This window comes from Globicephala melas, chromosome 13, assembly GCF_963455315.2.
Source record: "Globicephala melas chromosome 13, mGloMel1.2, whole genome shotgun sequence".
Taxonomy (NCBI): Eukaryota; Metazoa; Chordata; class Mammalia; order Artiodactyla; family Delphinidae; genus Globicephala; species Globicephala melas.
This window is the reverse complement of record NC_083326.1, coordinates 17,359,785-17,384,563: the sequence shown is the minus strand read 5'-3', so window position 1 is coordinate 17,384,563 and position 24,779 is coordinate 17,359,785. Positions and strand designations below refer to the sequence as shown.

At 37.9% G+C, this 24,779-nt stretch overlaps 1 protein-coding gene across 1 annotated transcript in view; it reads right to left on the bottom strand.

Moving 5' to 3' along the window:
- Nucleotides 1-24,779, bottom strand: part of PHLPP1 (PH domain and leucine rich repeat protein phosphatase 1) — a 213,337-nt gene that overhangs the window by 19,328 nt on the left and 169,230 nt on the right. The window contains exons 10-12 of the mRNA XM_030868118.2: nucleotides 22,246-22,401; nucleotides 12,270-12,470; nucleotides 9,582-9,744 (exon numbers count right to left, since the gene is read on the bottom strand). Of these exons, the coding sequence (XP_030723978.2) occupies nucleotides 9,582-9,744; nucleotides 12,270-12,470; nucleotides 22,246-22,401 (520 nt within the window). The remainder of the gene's footprint in view (nucleotides 1-9,581; nucleotides 9,745-12,269; nucleotides 12,471-22,245; nucleotides 22,402-24,779) is intronic.

Here is a 24,779-nt window from a genome sequence, read left to right as displayed (position 1 = left end):
TTGCTAAATGTAATTAAAATTTTACTTTCTTTGAATAACACAAATTCCATGTTCTTTATACTCCCCAGCTTCATCCTTTTAAGTTCATCTCTACATTTAAAAATTAAGCATTAACTGAAAAAGCCTAAAGATCGTGTCTCACTCACATTGTTCACAATATCTCCGCACTTGCTGTGGCCATGAGGGTTACAGTTACAACATCAAGATGGAACTTTAAAGGGCTTGTCTTTGGTTTTTAAAACAAACCAAAAAACACGGAAAATGAGGAGAAGGCAGGGAACGAATATTCAAAATGGGAAGATAATTCAAAAGAAGCTAAATAAGAAAGTGGCGAAAGACTAGCAGGTGGGCCTGCCTACTATATGCACGGGAAAAAGGCAGGAGTCAAATATAGATCCTGCACTCCAGGCATCCAATACCTGGACTTTCCAACAGCCCTGCCTAATCTCACCTGGAAAACTGCCACAAAAAGGGTCAGCATACCGATTAGAACGAAAATTATGTGTTATCTGTGAATGGGAATAACAGCACCTTTCTTGCAAAATGTAAGGCTTAAATGAGCTAAGTCCCAAAAGGAGGTGCTGCATTTCTGTTATGGGAGCGGGGACCAGGGTAGAAGAAGGATCACATGCACAAGAGAGAACAGTTGGCAATTTTTCTGATAAGAGAATGTGTAACCAACAATTTAGCAGAATGGGGAGAAAGCATTCAATTATCTGGCTTGAGCTGGTACCTTATTATAATATTTTAAAATGCCCAAAGAGCATATTAAAAATCTTAAGGTGGACTGAAAGGCAAATTGTATCCAAGAATTTCAGTCTTAAAAGTGGACAAATTCATCTTTATCTGGAAAATTTTTTAAAGAACTTAAATCTATTATGCATTGGGGAGGGGTAGAGACTGGGTAAAATGAAAACCTCTATTTTTGGAGAAATATATTCTCAGTTGAATTCAAACAATACAATGTTTCCACACAAATTGTTTCATACCCTTGCTCTGAAACAGTAGCAATGATATACTGTAATTTTTTTTTATTATGAGAGCATTATAACCACATTATAAAAAGTTGGACAGAGATTAGAAAACTTACCGTTATATTTAACACCTGAACACAACCAGTGTTAGAATTCTATTTTTCTTTTAGCCTTATTATTAATATAAAAAACTTTTAAAACCCATAAATGTAGGTACAATTTCATTACATTTCACTTATTCTATATCTTCACTCCCAACACCTTTTATAGTCTTAATACTTTCAACAGAAGTACAAGAATTCACTTAACCTAAATGTTAATAACAGGGACATGGTCATCTCCTTTTTTTGTTTTTCCAAATATAAATAATGGTTGCATGCATAGCCAACTGGACTTTAATGAAACTCTGATAATACTGGTTCATAAGGGGCTATTCTGGCAGTATGGTCAGTATACATCAGTACAGATAAAACAACACATGGTGTCAATATAATCTCCTGGTGGTGATGAAACATGAGCTTAAGGCCTGACAGGTGTGGGCAACACAGAACGTAGGTGGTTGACACAAACGAATTCAGAGGTCAGAGCATGCATTATGGGGAAAGAGTAAAGACATTTTAGAACATTACTGAATTTTTTGAAATTGGTGAGCCATGTTTTTTAATGTTACCTCTAAAGATTTAAACTTTCACAGTTCTGTGGAGGTAAAACTGCTCATTCTTTAAATTACCAAATTATAAAATGAGTTCAATAGGGTATTCATTTATAAAGATAATGTTGGTGATGGTAACGCAGATCTTATGAGATGGTGCTCACGCACTACCCCCGCCGAGGCCCATTTCATCACCAAGTCTTTAATTCACGGCAGTCAGTTCCCGTAGTCCTGTTCTGACCCACATCACGTTTCCCCTGGAGGATTTGCTTTCAGTCTCACTTCCCTCTGCTGCATTCCCCACAATGCTGTCAGGGTGATCTCTGATGTGGTTTGTTCTATCACATCACACTGCAGCTTCAGTCTTTCTTTTGCTCCCTACTACCCTTCAATCTGCCACCAAAGTCCTCAGCACATCAACTAAGGCCTTCACCCCACCTTTCGCCACCTGCTTCCTCACACTCTATATTCAGCTGCGTCAAAGTTAACTCTTGTGTGTGTCATGTTCTCATTTGTCTGTGCCTTTGCACTTGCTATTCTCTGTGAATGGAACTCTTCAAGCTATCCTTGCCTTCTACCTGGTAATCTGCCTTATTCTTTCAAGACTCAACGCCACTACAATGTCACTCAATTCCACTACAGCCCCCGTTTCAATCAGATGTCCCTTGTTGTAAGTATCTGCTTATTTCTTCCTTTCACTAGACCATGAGCTCCTAGAGAGAAGGGACTGCCTCTTCTCCTCCTATATCCGAAGTGCAGTGCACTGCAAAGAATAGAGGCTCGGTAGATGCCTTCACCGAAAGGAGGAACAAATAAACAATCGATTGCCTGGCACTTGGTAAACAATTATTTGTTGAATGAATAAATGAATGGATCTTATAAGAAGGTTCCTCAGTAATTAAATCTCTTAGGATGGGAACTGAGATACACATGTTTAGGTTAAATTCAGTCTAGAATAAGTAGCACTGCAAAGCAATTGATACGTTTTAAAATGCTTTTGTTTCTGCATGAGAAGGAAACTCTTTAAGGGCAGATAAGCAGAGAAACACCTTTATATAGTTCTGCACATTGAAGGAGGTTTATTCCTAAAAAGTACAGGACACTGGTACTTGGTGCCAATCTACTGGTGTCAACGCAGATAGTGACTGCTTTACTTACAAGTACTATTTCCTATTCTTTTAATAGTCCTCAACAAACACTTGTTGACTGAATAATTGTAACGGCGACCACTAAGAAAATAGAAAATTTGGAAGTGAGACCTGAGAAAAAAATTTAGTACCCACATATTCTATGTTGTTTAACGTATGTATTTATATTTAATGCACTAAAATTTTCTTGGAAATACATTGTTAAATAGAATATTGAATCTAAAACGTTATCATCCCCTCTTTCAGGCCCATTCTAGGACACAGCTAACAAAAATCACTCTGCTATAATACAAAACTCTGGTAAGAATACTCAAAAAAGAATTATCCAACCCTCAGAAAAAGTGAGATAACTCATAATTGAGAAGGAACTCATGATTTAGAGGAAATGACTACTAATACAATTATATATGAGTATAGGAAAATAATCAGTGTATCTTAAAGAAAGGGAATACAATGTGATGTATAGTTCAAGTGTAATTATCACAAAAGTTGCAATATCTTAATTATGATGATTCCTCACAAAACATTACTAAAGAAATAAGCATATCAATGTTCACAGCAGTGTATTATTCATTATCTGCCAAATAATTGCCTGGGCTGCCCCGAATCAGCAACTTAACAGAACTAGTGAGCTCTGAGGTTCTGCAACCCCCTTGCTTCTTCCTTCCTCAGACCACAGCTAGTCCCCCACCTCAACTGTGCTGCCCAACAGCTCTGACAGCTCCAAATGGCGGGGCTCCCACTCACCTGCTGCACTCCCTAGTCCTCAAAAGGTGAAAGCCGCTGATGTATAACATGTTCCCCCTCCGAACAGGTTCACTAATTTCCATTTTGAAGTCAAAAGAAGCAAATACATCCAAGTACTCAACCAAAATAACATTTATTTAGCATCTACTAAACGGCAGACAATAAGCCAGACATCAGGGACCTCGAGAGAGATGGCAGACACAGTCCCCAGCCCGAGGAACTCCCAGGCTAAAGGGGGAAGTGAACACCACTACCTACCTCCAGCTGCTATGATCAACGATGTGTACAAGTGTGCGTGGCTGTGACAGTGAAGGGGCAGCTACTGAGACCAGAGAGGGCTTTCCAGGAGAGGATTTTTGTGAAGAATCAAAATTAAAGATAAAGAGGCAGATGGGAACAGGAGGGCATCTAGCAAGCACTGACAGCACGTGCACCAGGCAAGAGACAGAGTGATGCACGGTATACCAGGACACGAAGCAAGAGTGGTTGGTGTGGCTGGAGATGGTCGGGCCCGAGAGCAGAAGATGAGGCTGGAGAGGCAGGTAGGGGCCAAACGGTGAACTACAGATTGTGTCTTACGCCGAAGTCATCTATACTACCTCCCTCTCTCAGAGTTCTACAGGAACCCGAACATTGTAGCTTTAGAGTAAAATACATGTACACACATGTGTAGTATTTCTCATTATGTAACTTTAAGTCAAATTCTCTTTTAACACTTAAACTACTACATATTCTTGATGTTGCAAAAGGCTAAGGCATCATCACTGTAGGATGTTCACATAACTAAGTAAACCTATTAACTAAGAGAGCCAGTCTGAACCTTTTGCTTTAAACACAGACCCTAAAGCCAAGGTTGAAGTTCAGTTTTTCTATGTAATAGTGTATTTGTCTATAATTATTCAGGAATGTATATTGTTTAAACCTCCCCACCTTTCAGGAAGTTGCAAAAGAAGAACTTTAATTTGTACAGCCTCTTCCTTTTCAAGTTATATACAGTCTCTGTGATTTTTCTCAACTGGATTTTAGAAACCTTATTGGCAACTACTTGACAAAATGACAATCAGGGTAAAACCTTGTTTTAAACAAATCCTCGATCCATCAAATAGCATTCCATTCCTCCAAACAGCGAATTCCCTTAAGCACCAAAATAAATTATTTATAAAATCTGACTTTAAGAAAATGCATCCTATATAAACTAAGCAATTCCTTTACCTCATAAATTTCATTACCTCATAAAATTGGTTATGTGTGCCCTTGGGGAGACTCAGTGGTATATCACAAAGTTACAGGACACCTGGCCCATGCTTCTGGGGGCTTCAGTGTTACTCAAAGATTATGGAGAGGAAGAGCCTTTATTTTTACATTAAAACTAAAAGAAATGGTAAAAAGTAGAACACAAAATTAGCATGTAATTTTAGATCAAAAAGGAGACTTCAAAGAAATTTATAGATGATTCCAGGCTGTATTCCAGATTTGGGGGCATATGAGCTCACTCCTCTTTTTCCTTACTAATAAAAGACTTTGAAGAGCAGGATAGTGACCACTTCACAGCCAACTTCTTTGAGGACTCATGGTCACAAGTGCTCCTTTCTCCAGGAGCATCTCTAAAGGGATACTTTTAATATGCATGAGCTCACAGAGGACCAGTTCTTTATCTGTAAGTACACATAACCCACTTTGTAAGATGCATGCAGTATTTCACTGTAAAGGACATGGCTTTGTGTTTAAAAGGGCTGCTGAAATACTTTTTAAAACTAGAGTTAAAAAAACAAACAAATTAGTCTGAGTTAATAAATTATCCCAACTTTGAAAGACAGAGACTATGCAGTCCTAGCTTCCTGCTGGTGAGTCGCCAGTGAGGCAGGGAGAAAAGTGGCTTAAATGGCCATGTCCTGGTAGACACTGCTTCATTCCTTTTTCCTTAGCTCTTGTCCCAAACAGGAATGGATGCCAGATTCCCCAAATGATAGAAGAATTCCTAAATAACCATTACCCAGATTCCAGGACCATAATGACAATTGCTCCTACTTCCTGGTTTTTGGATACTGCAGTTCCTAGATGACCTTTTAAGTCTAGTAGGTCAACTACTCTACCAAACTAGACATCTAACTGGCCCCTGATCTGTCTTTATTTCCATTATCCTGCTTTCCAAAGAATTAATGCCTTTTCTTTCATCCATTCTGACCTAGCCGTTTCCCCATGTTCTTTGTGTCCTATGACTGAGCTGGTTCTCTCGCTCTCATCTCACTTTAGAAACAACAACATGGCTTGATTCCAAGGGAAATTCAACTTCCTGCAGCCATTGTTCTCAAGAGTGTGGCATATTAAAAATACTTCATACTCCATGAAGTGAAATAACAGTCCTAAAGACGAAGTCACTCAGCTTATCCAAGTGGTTTATTACTGCACAGCACAAACATGAAAATAACCTTCTGAAGAGAATTTAAAACATTTTAAAAGATGCTGTTCACCCAGTAATCAGAATCAGGACACTGCAGGGAAATGGAAAATTTGACAAAAGCTGCTGATATACAGTGTTTAAATTTCAAACTTCATTCATTGTATGTGTCACACATTTCTTTCATCTGCTTAAACCACACTTCAAAAAAGGTAGGACCATGTCCCTAACTGGAAGTAACTCAACTAAAAGCTTTGGTGTTGTTGCAGAACTCCTACATGATCAACGTGACTGTGATGTGGTTCGGCGAAGGGCCCCTGAGGAAGAGAAGCCGAGTGCCACACCCGCGGCCACCTCTGCTTTTCAGGTCCATCAGCTCTAGCAGCCTATGTGAGGGCCTCGGCCTGGGACCAGCCAAGCCAAGTCTGGCTTCTGTGGTGATTGAGAGCTGATCCGTATCCAGAGGGAGGTCTGTCTATTTTAGAATCAGAACAGAACATGACCTGCTCCAGGAACACAGGACTGGTGGTGGGGTTTGGAAGACTAATTTGAAAGTGCTAAACAAAGGTGAAGACAATAATATCAATACTAAGGAACAAAACGACTATGACTCTGGGTGCACTTGAGCTCATCGAAAAACTCTAAAAAATATTTTTTTTTCCTACGAATTTACATGACCTTCCTGCCCAAGTACAGAATTTGATGCCTGATGATCACTTTAACAGATCTCACCAAATGCACCAAAATGAGAAAAGGCCAGACCTAAATTTTATCCAAGAATAGGGGATGCATATAGTCTCTGTTTTAGGGGTACATGAATAATGGCCTGATTTTACAAGTTTAAAAAACTACATTTAAAAAAAATAATAAATAAAGTAAAATAAAAAACTATATTTTAGCATATATATTTTAGCAATAAAACTTGTTTACCCTTTAAATGATAATTGGTTTTAAAGCTTTGGTAACAAAGCAGTGAACAAGCACTTTTCTTTAACGTCTGAAAAGATGAGACTGCTCACAGAGAACTAGCTAAATATACCAGGATCTTATCCCTCTTTAAATTATCTGTTAATGTTTATAATTGCAATGATCTTCATACCTTTTATAAAATACTTTACAATTATTGTACTTTATTTTCAAGAAGCAATAAGAATACAATCTAGGATTATTAACTCAATGATAATATTTTAATAGCGGCTGGAGTACTTCAACTTAGAAAAAACATGATTTCTTTTCCATTAGAAACATGCTTTAGGGCTCAGTTTGCAGTCAAGACTCTCATAGGTATTTTATCATCTGTTTACAGCGAATATTTTTTACCAGGAATTTTCTTTTGGATGGTTTATTTATTTATTTTTGGCCACACTGCACGGCATGTGGAATCTTAGTTCCCCAACCAGGGATCGAACCCGCGCCCCCCGCATTGCAAGCACGAAGTCTCAACCACTGGACCACCAGGGAAGTCCCTTGGATGGTTTAAATCTGCATAAATACTTATACAGCAACTTAAAATATTCTCATATGAAATAACACTAAAATATCATTTCGGAGTTCTCAAACAATATAACTACTACTTTTTCAATACCACTGTCTGTCCAGGGCTGCCAAGTTTGTACTTTGTACATAAAGGAGACTTGATACTGCTCACCGCACCCACCCCACCCCCGCCACAAATAAAACCCCAGCAACAAAATATCTCTTGGTAATGGAAGAGCTGGGTCAGAAACACTGGACATTTTTAACATAAGGAAAATGCTAAGCTACAATATCTGGGGTTAAAAATCAAAGAACAAAAGAAGAAAAACTGTAAAAAAAAAAAAAAAAAAAAAAAAAAGTAATACCAAAAGTAAAATTTGAAAAGGAGCTCTAAAGCAGGGTTACAGGGGAAGGAATTAAATGCAAACACGAGGGCACCAAGTTTAGAATCCAGGAATCCAAGCAAGGGTCTAAGAGAAGATTTGCTTTCATAGAGCAACATTCGTATTTTACAAAATTTAGTCAAAACTTGAAAAGTTTAAACGTCTATCTGTATCTGTATTTTAAACCAGATACTTAAAAAAAAAAAGAATCTACGATTAAGAGTTATATAACATTAAAAGACAGGTGCAGAAAGTAAGACCAGCAAACAGGAGGTTAATCTTGAGACCTCGGTGCACAGAGACCTGTTTAATGAGGCCCCGTGACAGACACCACACCCCCCACGGAGTAATGGGCAGTGAAGCAGCCCCTGGAAAGCTTAGCTGTCAACACTGCTCCTGCGATGGAAGCAAAGAAGCATTTGCTTAAGTGACAGATTTCTTGGATTTTGTGGATCAACAGCCAGAACAGTTGCTCCATATAATCAACATCAGAGTTGAACCCCATCGAGGTCTTGTAACTAATTATAGTTAACATTTACAGAGCTCTTACCAGGTGCCACTTCTATTTCAAATGCTTTACATGTATTATTTCATTTCATCCTCACAGCAATACTGTAAAGGAAGCAGTGTTCTTTCCCTCATTTTACATAGGAGGAAACGGAGCAATTAAGCAGCTTTTAGTTGGGATCCACCTCTAGATCTGTCTTCCTTCAGAGCCCCACCTCTTACCTACTGTAAAAGGTATATAAAGTAAAAATAAAACATTTCTGCTAGTTAACAGTAAGTATTCTAAAATGACACGGTCATGTATGAGGTGACAGTGCGCTCACAGTAAAATATTTCATGGCTTAAGCACACACACACACGCACACACTTATCAAATGGCTTGTATACACCTCAACCATGTAAATGTACAAAACTCCTGTGGTGAAAAATTATTCATGCTATTCAAAGTGTCTTCAAATAGGAGATTAGAATATGCTCCTAGTCTATAACCAGAATTACTTTTTATTAAGCACAAAACTAATCATCAGAAATGCTAAAATGCAAAATGAAAGAACTTCTTACTCTTTGCTCCAAAAAAAAAAAAAAGAATAAAAAGTTGTTAGATGGTTTTCATTCTAGTGAACTGGTTTCGTCCGATGAGACTGCCCTGAGTCAGGAGCCAGGAGCCAGGAACTGCAGAATGTCTCTGCCACCAACTTGCTGTCTTCAGTTTATAGAAACCACTTTCTTTTCAGCACCTCAGTTTCCTCACCTACCACATGGGAATACTATCTGTTCTGTCAGGTTTCATTAAATTGAAGTGAATGCTTGGTAATGGTAACAGTAATGAGACTACATCTATATAGGGAATTATTACTAATTGGGTGCTGGGGTGGTGGATGCTATTTAATTAGGGGAGTTGGGGGGAGGGGTGTGCAGAGGTACTGTTAACTATCTCAAACTACTATCAAACCTGATTCAGTCTCTGAGTCTCATAACCACCCTGGAAATAAGTAGGACAAGTATTGTTAGACAGATGGGAAAGAGTTAGGTGGCTATGTGGCTAGTTAGGGACAGAGCCCAGAAGACAATTTTCCCCACTCCCAGTCCAGTGTTTTTTGATCACTGTTTTTTTTTTTTCCCTCTGCCGACTCAGAGGTGTAGCCCAGTGCTGAGGAAGGACGGAGCAAGGACAACAGAGAAATCTTCATTCTGAGGAAATCTAACAAGGGTGCCAACATCCTGAACCGATGAACTAGAGAAAACAAGTCTCTTTGTGGACCTGAAGCTTGGAGTTTATGGAATCGACCCACGTACCTTGATTTCTGGGAGCTGCATAACTTCAGGAAAGACCTCGATGCAGTTGGAGTGAGCGATCACCGTGTGCATGCGCCTGCAATTCATGATCGTTGTCGGGACGGCCTTCAGTTTATTCCCACTGATGTCAATTTCTTCAAGTTCTTCCAGCTTTGCCATTTTACTGAAAGAGAGAAAATCCAAGGGTGGGCAGGTCACAAAGTAATTATAAGGAAATTTAGAAAGAAAATAATAGATAATGAGAACCAAAAGGTAATTTACTATGACTCTGAAGATTCTTTAAAGATTCACTTGCACTAGTCATTTTAACAGACAAGTTTTTCACTACTGTTTTTGAGTATCAAAGTATTTTGATACCTCCTTTCTTGTTACAAAACAAAAACTCTTAACTTCAGCTCTTTGAATTGGCAACAAGAAGAAAAATGGACGTCCTTTTCCTATGAAAACTCTGTGTGTGAATTGAGTTATCCTGACAACAATCACTTTACTATGTAGCTTAGTCTGAACTCCAGTGAAAATCCTACCCAAATGGGTCAAAAGCTGGCATTAATCTAATCTATGTGCTTTAAAAGTGTGAGAGTATTATTTCTTCGTATTGGCACTGAAACCTCAAGGGAATATATAGAGTAGAAAAGGGTATGGTTTATATGAAGATATGCTTTCTCCTGAAACCCCACTCTCCAAATTCCTTGGACATCCCTTGTGATAACAAGGTGGTCATGAGAAGCAGGATGCCGGAAGGTGATCTGGATCATCTCTCGACCTCTGGCAATGCCCAAATTCAATCTGGACCCAAAAGAAATTTCTCTCAACTCCTGCTAAACACCTACAAAGAAAGAATCTTTCTCATCTTACCTTAATAACAAGTCCTAATGTAATTTAACACTTTTGTTTAAGAATGTCTTGTATTGTGCAATCTTAACCTATAATGTAGAATTACTATTTAATTACATTAATCAATAATTACAGTAACTCAATAAAGAAAAACTCCAGAATTAGAGTTTCTTATATTTTCTGTAAATCTGGAGGGAAAAAACCCTCTGCCTCTACAAACCTATAATGCATCTATCACTCCTCTGGCCCTTTTCCCACCACCTGTGAAGGTGGAATCTAACAAGTGCAGGATTCCCAGTGAGTGCAACTCAAACTTACAATCTAAATCATTTAGTTTAGAGTTATTGGTATCTCCTCTCCTTGCTGTGGTTTCATTTGTCACAATAAACCTTTTAAAAAATTTAGCAAGAAACACTTTATTGCTTTTTTTCTTTTTTCTCTCAAAAATAAAGGTTACCTTATTTGCTTACTTGAAAATAAATATACGCCGAAGATACAAGAACTAAGTTTTTATCTTATGAAATCAGATCTTTTAATATCATAAACATTCAACATGGTATTAGGATATGCTACAAACAACACTGTATGCACAGACTGTGAAGTAATCCATCTGTGATAGCCTGAATTTGTAAGATTATTATTTGAATATGTTGTCATCATATTGTGAGAAGAAATGTGGAGAAACCAATGAGTAACAGGCACGAAAAAAGATTGAGAGTATAGACATCAGGTCCAAGAAAGAAAACATGTCAAAGAAGTTTCTATCCCTCAGCATAGAAAGGAGGTGGTCAAAAAAAATTCTCTGTAGTTAGGGTGATTACTACTGGCATGGGTCAGTGGGGGATACCCTCAGAATTTGAGCTGATGATCATTTCTCCCGCTGGCCTTAGTCATTCACCATCAAATGAGGACCATGAGCCCTTTCAGAGATATTATTGCTATGTGACGACTATGTTTTCTTCCAAAAATAACATCTCATTCCACAGTAAAAGAAAAGTACATTAAAAGAAAAAAAAAAGAAAGAAAGAAAAGCTTAATCAGTAACATCAAATGAGGGGGAAAAAGTAAAGAAATAAATGTATACTACAAAAATAGAGTAATACTTGAAGTCAATGCATATTTGGGCCTCCCTCCTTTAGTAAGGGTTTCAACAGACTGGTCTCCTTGATGCTAGCAGAGGGAGGCTGTCCCCGTATTTTGCTTTGGCCCAGTGCTAAGTCGCAGTTAGCAGCAGAATACCAGAGGGGTTAGTGTTTGCTTCTTTGATGTGTGGGTGTGAGTTCTAAGACCTAACTTGTTAAAGCTTCACTCAAAGCAAGATACAATGCCACTGCTCCCCAAAATTAGAAATTAAAATTAAAATAGACTTAAAAGTAGAATTTTCTAAGAGCCATAAATTATTTGTAATGTCACAGTTTCTAAGAATGCACAGGCCACCATTGCTTTCTATACCATAAGCATAAATACAAAAGCTATTAGCTAACTGAGAACCTTCAGGTTCCTAGTTTATGTTCTAATTCTCACACATCATACTAGGTTAATCTTTTTTTTTTTAATTTGACTGGTTAAAAGGAAGCAAAATAAAAAATATACCTGCTAGATGACATGACTTATTTCAAAATCATAAGAACATTCTAGCAATTGGGTCCTTGGATACATTCATATTAGAAAAATTAACACACTTCTCTTTAGGGGAATGCTGACAATGGCTTATATAAAAGACACTGTGAATAAGAATCAGGAGGAACAAGCTTTACATTATCTGGGAAATAAACATGTTAGTTTTTGCCTTTCCATCTATGAATCCATTTTCAGAAATGCAATGAAGGATGTCACTCTGTAATCTTCTTTTACCTTGCTGGAAAACTCTGAAGTCGGTTATAGGCCATGTGAAGAATCTTCAGATGGGGGTGTCCTGTTAACAAGGGTACACATTTATCTGTGAGGTTGTTATTCGTCAAATACAACTCCTGTAAGACGCTGTTTGTCTCTTCAGAGAGTGTGGCTGGAGGAAGGGTTTCCAGTTTGTTTGCAGATGCATTCAGGAATCTCAGGCTACAATGACAAAAATGCAACAGAATCCCACTGATAAGCCACAGGTCTAGTCCAGAATCTTCAACAAACCTAGAATCTTTCTGATTGATAACTGGCATATTAGAAACTGGGTTTAGAAACATGAATCTAAAGGTAGGTCTTGGCATGGAAGCAACCTAAATGTCCATCGACAGAGCAATGGATAAAGAAGATGTGGTACATATATATACAATGGAATATTACCTAGCCATAAAAAAGAATCAAATAATGCCATTTGCAGGAACATGGATGGACCTAGAGATTGTCATACTGAGTGAAGTAAGTCAGACAGAGAAAGAGAAATATCGTTTGATATCACTTACATGCGGAATCTAAAAAGAAATGATACAAATGAACGTATTTACAAAATAGAAACGGACTCACAGACTTAGAGAATGAACTTATGGTTACCGAGAGGAAGGGTGGAGGGAAGGGATAGTCAGGGAGTTTGGGACTGACATGTACACACTGCTGTATTTAAAAAGGATAACCAACAAGGACCTACTATATAGCACAGGGAACTCTGCTCAATGTTATGTGGCAGCCTGGATGGGAGGGGAGTCTGGGGGAGAACAGATACATCTACATGTAGGGCTGAGTTGCTTTGTGCACCTGAAACTATCACAACATTGTTAACTGGCTATACTCCAATATAAAATAAAACGTTTAAAACAAAAAAAAGATAGGTCTTGGCTTTGGCAGGCATACAGATATGTGACTCCACTGTCCATAATGAACACAGCAGCTATGTGTATGTGTTAACTACAAAGAGAAATCAATTTTTATGGAAGCACAAAGGTGAGAGAAAGTGATTAATTTTATAGCTGGTGGGGAGTCGAAGGGATAGTGATAAGATAAAATTAATATTCTGTCTTAAGAAAGAGAAAAACAACTGCCTATTTTAAAATAAAAGAGCTCTTATAGTAATAAAATAATTAGACATTAGATCACAATACAACTAAATCACATAGTGACTAAGTCCTTTTCAGTACGATGCCCAAACCATATGTTACTGACATATATTCACAACTGCAAGGGATAATTTACTCTTGTAGTAAAATAATGTAATACTATGTAGTAGTGAAAATGAAGAACAACTACATGTATCAATAGGATGAATCTCACAAATATAATATTGAGTAAAAGAAGCCAGATACCAGAGGACACACTGCATGATTCCCTAATTATAGAGTTCAGAATCAGGCAAAACTTATCTGTGGTATTAGAAGTCAGGGAAGGGAAGCAGTGTCTAGGAGACAGCTTCTAATTTTTCCAATATGATAACATTCTGGTTCTTGATCTGAGTGCTGGTCACATGAGTGTGTTCACTTTGAGAAAATTTATCAAGTGCTACAATTATGATATGGCCCCTTTTCTGTATCTATATTATACTTCAATAAAATTTACATTAAAACAAGATGTATATGCTACCGGTTATCCAAATGATAGAGTGAACAATAGCTAAACTATGAAGAATGTTTTTACACCTGAGATAACTAAAACTGTCAAAAACTGTAATTCCTTCCATAGTTATTGTGAAACACAGACAAATGCAAAATGCAAAGCTGGGGAACTGAAACAGAATCCCTGCTGCGATCAGGTTCCAAATCACTGGAAAGGGAGAGAGGGACAGAGCAGGAACTGTGCACGGCTCAGCAGACAACCCTGCTGCTTCACAGTGGATCTCCACCACGTGTGTCCCATAGTGAAGCTGCAGTGACCCGAGCGTGGAGAGCATCCAGCCCACAGGACTCACCTGCCGTGGTTGCCAAGGTCAAAGCTGACTTGTCCCCCACCCCTTACCTAGAACTACCCTGTTAATGAACTGCCTTTCTCGTTTCAAAACCACCCAGGTTTGAAATGTTCAGCATTCAATTCAGGACTATTTTACCATATGTTAGTAAAAAAAAATAAAATCTTCCTTAAAAAGGAAGACTCTGGAATACCAGGTACAGTTATTTTTAATCTTGGATAAAAAGAAATCTTTGTATTCGGGCGTCATCACCAAAACTGTCATCCCAAGCCCTCAGTCTACTAACTTAATAATCTCCAATCTTGCGACCTCCACACACTTACACACACACGGCCCAACTCCACTACTTATCTAAGGAAAAGCAGCTTCCCCAAAATAGAACATTTTCCATTAAAGAAACATGTATTCCGTTGACATTAAAAAAAAAAGGAAGTTAGAAAAAGGCTGTACAAAAAAAAAAAGAAAAGAAAAAGTCTGTACAGACCATAAATAGTCATGGGAAATTATAGTCGTGTGTGCTACAGAGAAGAAAATAAAGGTCATTCATGCAGTTTCTGAAATGGTTTTGACATAGGACGGAAACCCCTTCCAGCACCATAGTTCTTTAAAGTACTTTTACCAGTCTCATTTGTATCACCTGACTTAAATACCCTGTTAAGATTTCTTCAGTGTAGAATTAGAAAAAATTAAAATGCATTGCCCTAAAACATCTTGCAATGGGGTTGGCTGGGAAACTCTGACAATCTCATTAAAATAAAATACAATTCTCTAGGAAATATGTAGTTATAGATACATGAAAAGAAAAGAAAGAAATTAACTCATGAATACTTGCATATTTTTAGGCCAGAAAAAGAGGGAAAGTTGCTTTGAAAGGAAAAAAGACTGACTAGTGAATGCTCACCTAGAAAACTGCAAAAGGGACTTTAAAAACGCCTTACAACATCTGATGAAGGGAAGAGAGGGATTTCCAAAAAGACTTGTCCCCTCATCTTGTTGAAATTTGCCTGTATTGAAGTTTATACTCTTTATGGGAAACGGGGGGCGGGGGGGGGGGATCCTGCACCCTCCACTCCAGGAAATGAAACTAAGTTGAAACTACATGGGCTGGTTCCAAAGGATTTAGTTTGAATTGAATAAAGCCTGACTGAATCATCGTGTTAGTTAACGGTCAAAGAGCAAACAAATGGGCTAAAAACATTTTTGATTATAATAGTCTCCGGGAAATTAAATTCAATACCAATCCTTTTAAAAATAAAATACCTGTCCCACAACCTCACGTTTCAGCAGGAGGCAAATTAAGTTGGTTTAATCGTCTGGGTGTTGTATTTCCATCAGAATGAGCAACTACTTTAATTTTGCAAAATTTCTCCAGTATGGGTAACAGTTTTACTCAATAAATATGGTGTATAACCCCACCCCCTGCTTTCAAAGCCTCCCCAAAACTAAATTCCTAAAGCACTGAGTTTGGTCTCAACTCAGTATGATATCAGAGAACTTCCTCAAGCTTTTCCCTTATAGGTTTTTGTAATAACTGTATAAAAGACTTGTTTAATGTGCCATGAGAGTTTCATCCATAGAACCCTCTTCACTATGCAACCCTCTTATAATCATTAGAGAAAAGCAGTAACATATCACTTTTTCTCATTTGTAAAGTGCTCTCTAGAGACCACAGCTCTTTCCTATTTCCTGTTTCGCTTGATTCTCCCAACATCCCAGAGATGCCCCCCTTATATTTCACAGAAGACAAACTGAAGCTGAGAAAAGTCAAATTACCTGGCTGTTGTTAAACAGTAATTAGTGTCAGAGCCAGAAATAAACCCAGATCTCACCAATCTTAGAGTCCACTATTTCCTACAAAATTCAACTGATAAAAACAGTAATAATAAAACTTTCCTGAGGACATTTTCATAGGGCTTCTCCAAAAAAGCTGGAGGCCAAGCAGGGCACCTGCTGGGTAGTGTGAAGATCACATGTGCACAGCGCTTCAAACTCCATTCCTAAAATAACTTAATAAATAGCACAGTACTCAAAAACTTTTCTTAGCAGGAAGTGCAAACCTTGTAGAGAAAAGACTCACATACAACTCCTGCCCTGAAGCATTTGGAAAGTTGCCCATGACAGCAGTGAGACAAATCCACTCCTCGCTTCTTGAGCAATTACTCTCTTCTTCCCTGGCACAATCTGTTCCGTCTGTTCTAGCTCATCTAGGTTTTTTTGTTTTGTTTTTCAGTAATTTCCAGCACACCCTTAACTTTTACAGCCAAATTCTGTCCTGAAACAAAGCACAGGATTTGGTACCACAACAGGTCTACCTATTTGCAGGCATACCAGGCATTCTGCATTCAAATGATTTTTCTGCACATCAGTACTGGGACTTGTAAGTCTATTGAAAATGCAAAAGGTTAAGACCCTAAGCACAGCAAAATTCTTTGACTTTTATACAACTCCCTGATTTCTGGCCCCCAAAATCTTCCAGAGGTGCCAAACAAAATGCTCTAAATTCCTTATCATTTGCCCATACAACACAACGCTTTTGACAATTTCATCTATTGATATCTTCAGAAGACTGATAGCTCTTAAAGCAGGGGCTTTCAAACTTTTCATTAATGGCAACCAAGAGTACAAAATACATTTTACATGACCACCCAGTACAGATGCGACATATACATGTGTAAATGAAACAAAAGTTTCTTGAAACAATACTTAACCTTACTCTATCTTACACTGATATTTTCTATGCCATTTTTTTAAGTGCTGGTAGAAACCCACTAAATTACTACACCTCACTTATCAGTTTGAAAAAAGGACGCCTATTATTCATTGTCTAGCAACATCACATAATAGTGAGGATTGCATGTGAAGAGAAAGTGCGTACGTATAGCCTAACAGAACTCACACACTATTATTTTGAAAGATCTGAAAATCTGCCTGGCTTGGGCAGTAAAGATCCTAAGCCTGCAGAGCAAAGGAACAAAGGTTACACAGATGTATGAACCGTTGAACAAGAACTCGAAAAGAATTAATTTTAAAAATTAAGTATAATTAATTAAGAATTAGTTAACATTGATGCAACACTATAAATTAATCTAGAGATATCCTAATTTCATCAATTATACCACTGATGTTCTCTATCTGGTCCAGAATCCAATTTAGGATCACACATTCCATTTCCTTATCATGCCTCATTTGTCTCCTCTAATCAGTCTTAATTTAGATTTGTTTGATGTTTTATCATCATTAGAATTTAGAATAATGTGATGCATTTCTGGCAAAAACACATAGAAGTGATGTTGTGCCTTTGTTCCTGAAGGTATGTGATTTTCAACTTCAACTCCCAGATATTCTTATTAAGTAGGTCAGCATAAGTCTTCAAAAATCTATAGAATTAAGAATTCTGATGATTGGCCAAGTTGAGTCAGTAGAACTGAGATAAGGGCCAGAAATCTGCATGTTTAGTAAGTAATCTAGGGGATTCTGAACACACTCTGAGAAACACTATTTTATTTCACTACGGCTCTCAAAACATCAGAACTTCCCAAGATAGCTCTCTTCCCTTAGGAAAAATAGTGTAGGCATAACTTAGCTCTTCAAAATGCCAGAAATATCTATCTTTGCCAAAAGCCACCAGTTGTCATGGTTAATCGATCACGCTCTCCCAAATTTTCTATTCCCTTTTAGTCCCCTTGATATTTACACATATTCTGTCTGAGTCACTAAAACTTATGGTCTGTAATGTGACTAATACTCTGGGGATATTTTAATAATTACCATGTACTTCATTTGTACATACACTCTCCCCATTCCCATCCCCTGAAAATACCTTGTTCTGTGCCAACCAAGGGTAAAAACAGACCCTAATCCCCACCCACAATAGGAATCTATAACTCTCCTTTAAAGGGCCCATTGTGACTGACCTCATCAGGAACAGCTCTCTGGCCAGGATGTGAGAGTGCATATGTGAAATGGACAGGGAACCAGCCACTGCCGAGATTTCAGAAAGGACAGAAGGATGGCAGCACCTCATCCATCCAACTTGGTGACCCACGGGGAATATCTACTCCCACTCTTGCCCATCTGTTGATGAAAACTGATTATCTGAAACTCTTTTGGGGGATTCCATCAAGAAAATTCTCAACTCTAAGCAAAAAGGGATAAGATGAGAGATCTAGGCTGGTAAGATCCAGATTAGAATACCTGCCAGTTCCCCTCACAGAAGCAAATCCTGCCCTGACCACAAGATACAAAATCACAGTCAGCTTCTCAGCAAATATGGTCTAACATATTTTACATCTGTCTATAGTTTTTGAGCTGCCAGTCAAAAGAAACAAAACTCAAAGAAGAATATGGAGGGTAAACTCATAAACTTAAATTGTTGATTCAGGTCATAAGAATTTTAATAAAATCGGTCTGAAGTTTTCAGAGGAAGATAAAGATATCACTAAAAGTCATCTAATTTAAAGTAGATTCCCCTCTCTTATCTGGTTACCTGCTACCAGGTAAAGCAGATTAAAATATACCATTCTAAAGCTGTAATATCTCAGAGACAATATTATATAATCAAAACCATGACACTGTGTTTTAGCAGAAAGATTCAGAGCTAAAGAAATCTCCTTAGAAAGAGAGTTTAAGTTCAGCCTTTTGCTGTGTCCAATAAAACATGTTTTTCTGACAGTTCTCATGAAGCTTCCAAGCACAAGTTCTACTGAGAGAACAAACAAAACCATTTTTAACTTATGAAGACTTGTATTCAGGCCTTTTCCTCAGTTATATAACCAAACACAGAACTGGTAACAATAATTTATTACCACAAAAAAAAGAAAAAAGAAAAAGTGAGCATCTATATATTTTTTAAGATTTGTATTATGGAGCAAACTGAATGGAAGGAGAATTGAAGCAGTTTCATTACTGCCTGGGGCTATCTGCCAAACACAAAGCCCTGTATTATACAACAAAGTGCTGTTCTTCATACCAGGAGCCTAAATTAAAACCAATCCTATCATTTTCCTTCTCCTTTACCCTCTCAACCCCACCTTTTATTACAGTTTATTGTGCAGTTATTTTAAGCTCAGCATTAGGTTGTAAGCTCCTTGAGGGTAATACCGATGTTAGTCATTTTTCAATTCCCTGCAGTACCCAGCACAGTGACTTAAACTTACAAGGTCAGTAAGACACTGGCCATCCTGAACCATGTAAATGAAAACAAATCACAACTGAAACCACCTGCAAAGAGCTTGTGAAGATTCTTTCCTAAAAAACCCTCTTTTAATACTAAAAAGCCCTCTTTTAATATTTTAAGCTTCATGTTTTCTAGGTTGACCTGCTCCCACAATAGTCAGTAGTAGTTTATTCCTTCCCCTCAAGCTAATCAAACCAAATATAGCTCTACATTTTCCTGAATGTAAATTATGCCTCGATTAAAAAAATTTTTTTTTAATTTAGATAGAGAAAACCTCAGTTATTTAGGTTTTGGAAAGGGTATAAAGAGAAAAAGTATTATCCCTTTAAGAAGCAGTAAATAGTTTGGTAAAGCATAGGGAATAGAGTCAATATTTTTATCATAACTCTGTATGATGTGTAATCTATAGAAATATCAAATCACTATGTTGTCTACCTTAAATTAATATAATATTGTAAAAGTCAACTACATTTCAATTTTAAAAAGTTCTATCTTTCTTGTCTTCCAACAAGTGAAATAATACAAGAATGTTGTTCAAAAAAGATCTCATCGACTTTACCCCACCCTCTTTATAACCCTATCTGCCTGAGAGAACCAAACCTCTTAACCTTTCTGACTCAGAGTCATGACAATAAGGTCAGTTGCTACACGAGGCTGGAGATGAGGTTATTGCATTGCTTGGAAAACAAAGGCACTGGAATATGCCTTCTTGGAAAAGTTTCTTACTTCTGCCTCTTTTGGTCATTTGCTTTTCTCTCATAAAATAAAAGCAGGATGCTTGCTCTTTCTACTTCACTCAGCCCCTTACTCCAGCACTTCCCTGTGCTGGAAGGGCATCTGGCACGGCCTGCCCTCCTCCCAAGACCTACAGAGGCTGCCTACTTCCCCCGCACCAGCCCCGATTTTCCAAAATGCAGCTGGCTTTGGACAGGCCCATTTATTCAGACTAGGGTATTTCTGCCTAAATGCCTTTAGCTTACACTGTAGGCTCAGCTTATTCTGCTCTCCTTGATAGCAATGTTCCCTTTCAGTGGCTCAATTCAGGTCCTAAATTTTCCATACTGCATGACCAGAAATATTCTAGTTCATACAATCACCCCTTTTCCAACATACAGATTCCATCTGGGACTGTACAGTATAGACAACGAGGGAAAACCTGCGCAGGGCCACAAAGTCAACAGTCCACGCAGCGGTTCTCGACCCTGGGAGTCAGCAGAATTGCCTGTGGAACAATCTAAGTTAAAGTTGCCCCTCGCAACTGCTCATCTGAACATGAACACACAGTCTCCTGGACCACACTGTGAGCGACCTCAGGCACACATGGTCAGATCTGGCTGGCACCAGGGAGACTCGATGACTGCTTAGGGACGCCTCTAGAGAACGAAAAACATATTCAAGTGCCCCTTTAAAATAAAATTCTCAGAAATGAATAAAGAATGATTATTATCTATTGGAGAGTTTCAGCACTATTTACCTACTCTACTAGCCATGACCTTATAAGACTCAGATTCAAAAATGGTTTTATCTCACTCAAAGACTCCTAAAACCCGAATCCATCTCCCTTTTGGTTTCTACCGATTCAGTGTAGATCCCCCAGGAGAACAAGTGGATTCTCATCATAAAACTGCACCCAAATTTTCCCTAGTTAGCCTTATGAAAGAAAACACAAGGCTACAACATGACACAGAATTCTCCGCAGGGGAAGAAACCAAATCCTATAGTGTTCATAACAATAAGAAACAGGTCTAGAGCTACCCATAGGCTGTGCATTGTCCTTTGATATGAATGCAAAAGCAAGAACAATTCTTTAAATTATCTTGAAATATTGTTCTTTTTGTCAGGGGAATGACTTAGCACCAGTCAATTACAATGTAACAATCCCATTTCCCCACAATTCCATTATTTCTCAATACTTATACCAGTAGGAATTCATTGTAACTTACATTAAGTACAGAGAATAAATTTTTTTTTAAATGAGGAAAACAAAGGAAAAGGAAAGGAATGCTGGACATGTTCTCTATCTTGATCTGGGTGATGGCTATGGGGTATATATGTATGTAGAAGTTCACTGAGCAGTATGCTCAAGAGTTGTACACTTTTTGACTGTAAGTTACATCTTGATAAAAAGATTTTTTTGAAAAAGGAAAAGGAGAGAAAGAAAAAAATGCAAATCCAAGATCAAGGGTAGTATTTAAAATTCCTTAAATTTTTTACCTTTCACTAAACAAATATTTATTGAACATCTTAGAAAGGAACCCTCCTATACTGCTGATGGGAATAATTTCTTTAAATACTTAGTAAACAAGTCATTTAGAAAAATTCTCTTTGTTCAAAAAGAAAATAGTTTAAATGCAAGGGTAAACCTGTGGTAAAGATAAGACAATTGGTAAAAAAAAAAAAGTAAGACTCTAGGAAAATCTATCTCTGTCACCCAAAGTCATAAATATGTGGAAGCAAGAACAGAGAATCCTAAGGTAATTACACTAAGCCTAGAGCGGGCTGCACGAGTTTTGACCAGGCAGCAAACTTCCCACCCTTGTTTTTATACCGACACCTCCACAGCTCACGCTTACGCACAACTCAACCCACTTAAGGAATCAAAATTAAAGAAGCAGAGAAATTAAGAAAGACTCTCTAGGATATTCCTGCCTCTATTTCCTACAAAATGGTGACAGAAGTGGCTGGCAATACCATTTTCTTCATAAATCTAGGACAGATAGATAGTCACAAAGTCCACTTTAAATGGTCTGAGATCACCTAAGATAAGAATGCTAATTAGGGGGCATCTTACAAGTCGATGAACAAGCAAAACAAACCAGCAGCTTTACCTGTCGGCCTTCATCAGAAGGTTGGGTGGCAGCTCCAGGAGCTGGTTGTGCTGCACATCCAAGACCTCCACTGAGGTTCTTTCTAGCCTTTCGGGAAGCCTTGTCAGCTGGTTGTGTCCCGCCAGTAGTTTCCGGAGACTACTATTACAAAATAAGCTGTGCAAACAAGGACAAAGACAGAAGGAAACTTACTGAGAGCTCATTTGGGATGAAGTTTTCAAAATGAACAGGAGTAGGAAAAGACTTAAAATCATCTCTCTAAGAAACCGAAATTCATTCAGAGCAAGTGCAAATTCACTGTAACGTAAGCTCAAAGTTGGAGCTGTTCATATTTCAATACTTTCCATACTTAAAAAAAAAAAGACGGTGGGAAAAACTATGAAAAGGAATATTTAACAAAGCAGCTCTACTTAGTGAAAAAGAAAACGAGTTTCATAGAAGACACCAAAGGCAGCAGCCTAGTGTTGTTAGACTCACAAGGCAAACTGTGAAAGGCTGTAGGCTTCCCCAGGCAGGGATTACATCTGGTATCACCCTGGAACGCTGGGGGTTTTACCCACAATAGAATCTGAATAAACACAGTTGAGCAATTTTTACTTACAAGGTCAACATTCAGTAAGGATTCTTTTGTCCAGTTAAACTTTTACCAATGACAACTGAAAAAATGCTACATTTTCCTCAGTTGCATTTCACAATAATTATTTCTCTCTTTCCTCACTTCCCTAAATCTGTATATTTCTATTTTCTCTTTGGTTTAATCCCAGACCAAAGTAGGATTATATTCTCCCTCCTAAAGAGAATATAACCACTCAATGCAGTATTGTCTTCTGAGCATCAAACAAGCTATTGGGAAGCTTGACCGAGTTTTTCTTCTATGGGTTATCAAAACTGCAACGAATGATGAATATGTGTTAATCTTATGTAAATCTGCTTTATGATCACTTAAGACCTCGTAGAGAATAAAGCAGGTCCTGGGTTAAACACAGAAATCTGGGGACTGTGGGAAAATCAGGTTATAATTTGCATCCGGATCACATTGGAATGAGAGCTCATTTACACTGCTGTCAAAGAATGAGGCTTCCTCACCCACCTCCTGTTTCCCACCATTCTGACCTCACGGACATCCAAAGTTCTTAAATCACTCTATATTACAGCTGTAACTTTATTCACTTTAAGTATCAAAACTAGATTCTTTGTTCACAAAGATGCTAGCAACCTGTCTCAACACTGTGACACCATGGGCCCCCATTAAAGATATACCTGACTTTGCAGGTTTAGATATTAATGAGACAAGACAATCTGTCCAGGACTGTCATTCAGTCACAGCTATCACAGGGGCCAGTCTCTGTAACGCTCACTTCAACCTAATAATTCAGGATTTGGTCCACCCATTTTACTGTCTTGCTGGGCCTGGTATACAATTTAGCATTCTTAGTAGAATGGGATTATTTCTCTCTCTCACACACACACACACTTCACCCTTACATAGACAGATAACTGAAAGACAGGTTACAAAATCTTTATCTTCATTTTTCCAGATAAGAAAGGAGATTTGATAACTGTAGGATGAGTATAAATGCTAGTAACTGGATTTGTTCAATCCTTTTGGATACTATGAATTAAAATAATTAAAATAGCTTCTTTTCCTTTCAGTACAGCTCCACTGCTAAACATGAATTTCTGTTTTCTCAGACCCTTCACACACATCACCTAGACAAACAAAGCTTGAATGTTAAACCAACTTCTAACGAATCACTGTCTTGGCCTGGATATTAGATCAATGATAGGGCCGATACAAAGTTTGCAACTAAACAACACCATACATGAGAAAACATGTATTGTTTTTGTCCCGTGTGTTAAAAACACAGACATACACAAAAACAAACACTGTTTAAATTTTTTGACAAGACAGCATTTGGATTTGCTTTGAATAAGCATTTGTTTAGATCACAAAAAAGCCTGTACTAATGCAGAGTAAATCAAAGATTAATTAACTCTGGGGAAAACTGGGTAAGATATCAGTTATCTTGTATTTATTTAATTGTTGGTTTATTTATATAATATCTTTGTTGTAGCGTACAGTGACACAGAGGCCTTAGACTCCAACATGCTATATGTGTTAAACTGGGGAGGTCAAAGTAGGGAAGAGAAAAACAGAAAGATAAAAGTACAAGATTTTTTTTAACAAATTATTTTTCCTCATTAGTAGTAGTAGCCTGTTTTCTTTTTTGCTGTTTGTCTTCTAAAAGGGTCTCTCTCTCTCTCCCCCTCCTTCACACACACACACACACACACACACACACACACCTGTCCACGGGGCACATCACCAAAGTCCTTTTGATAATGGTGACGGGCTACACTGGGTCACCTAAATGCTCACTCAACATAAAACTCTAAAGCAAAAAGCATTTTCAAATGGACTGAATTTACAGGTATAACATATGGCTGAGAAACAAAGTAAAATCAACTGAGCTTTCCAGGGAGTGAAAATGTAAATCGATTTCTTCCACAAGAGCTAGACTCCAACACAATGT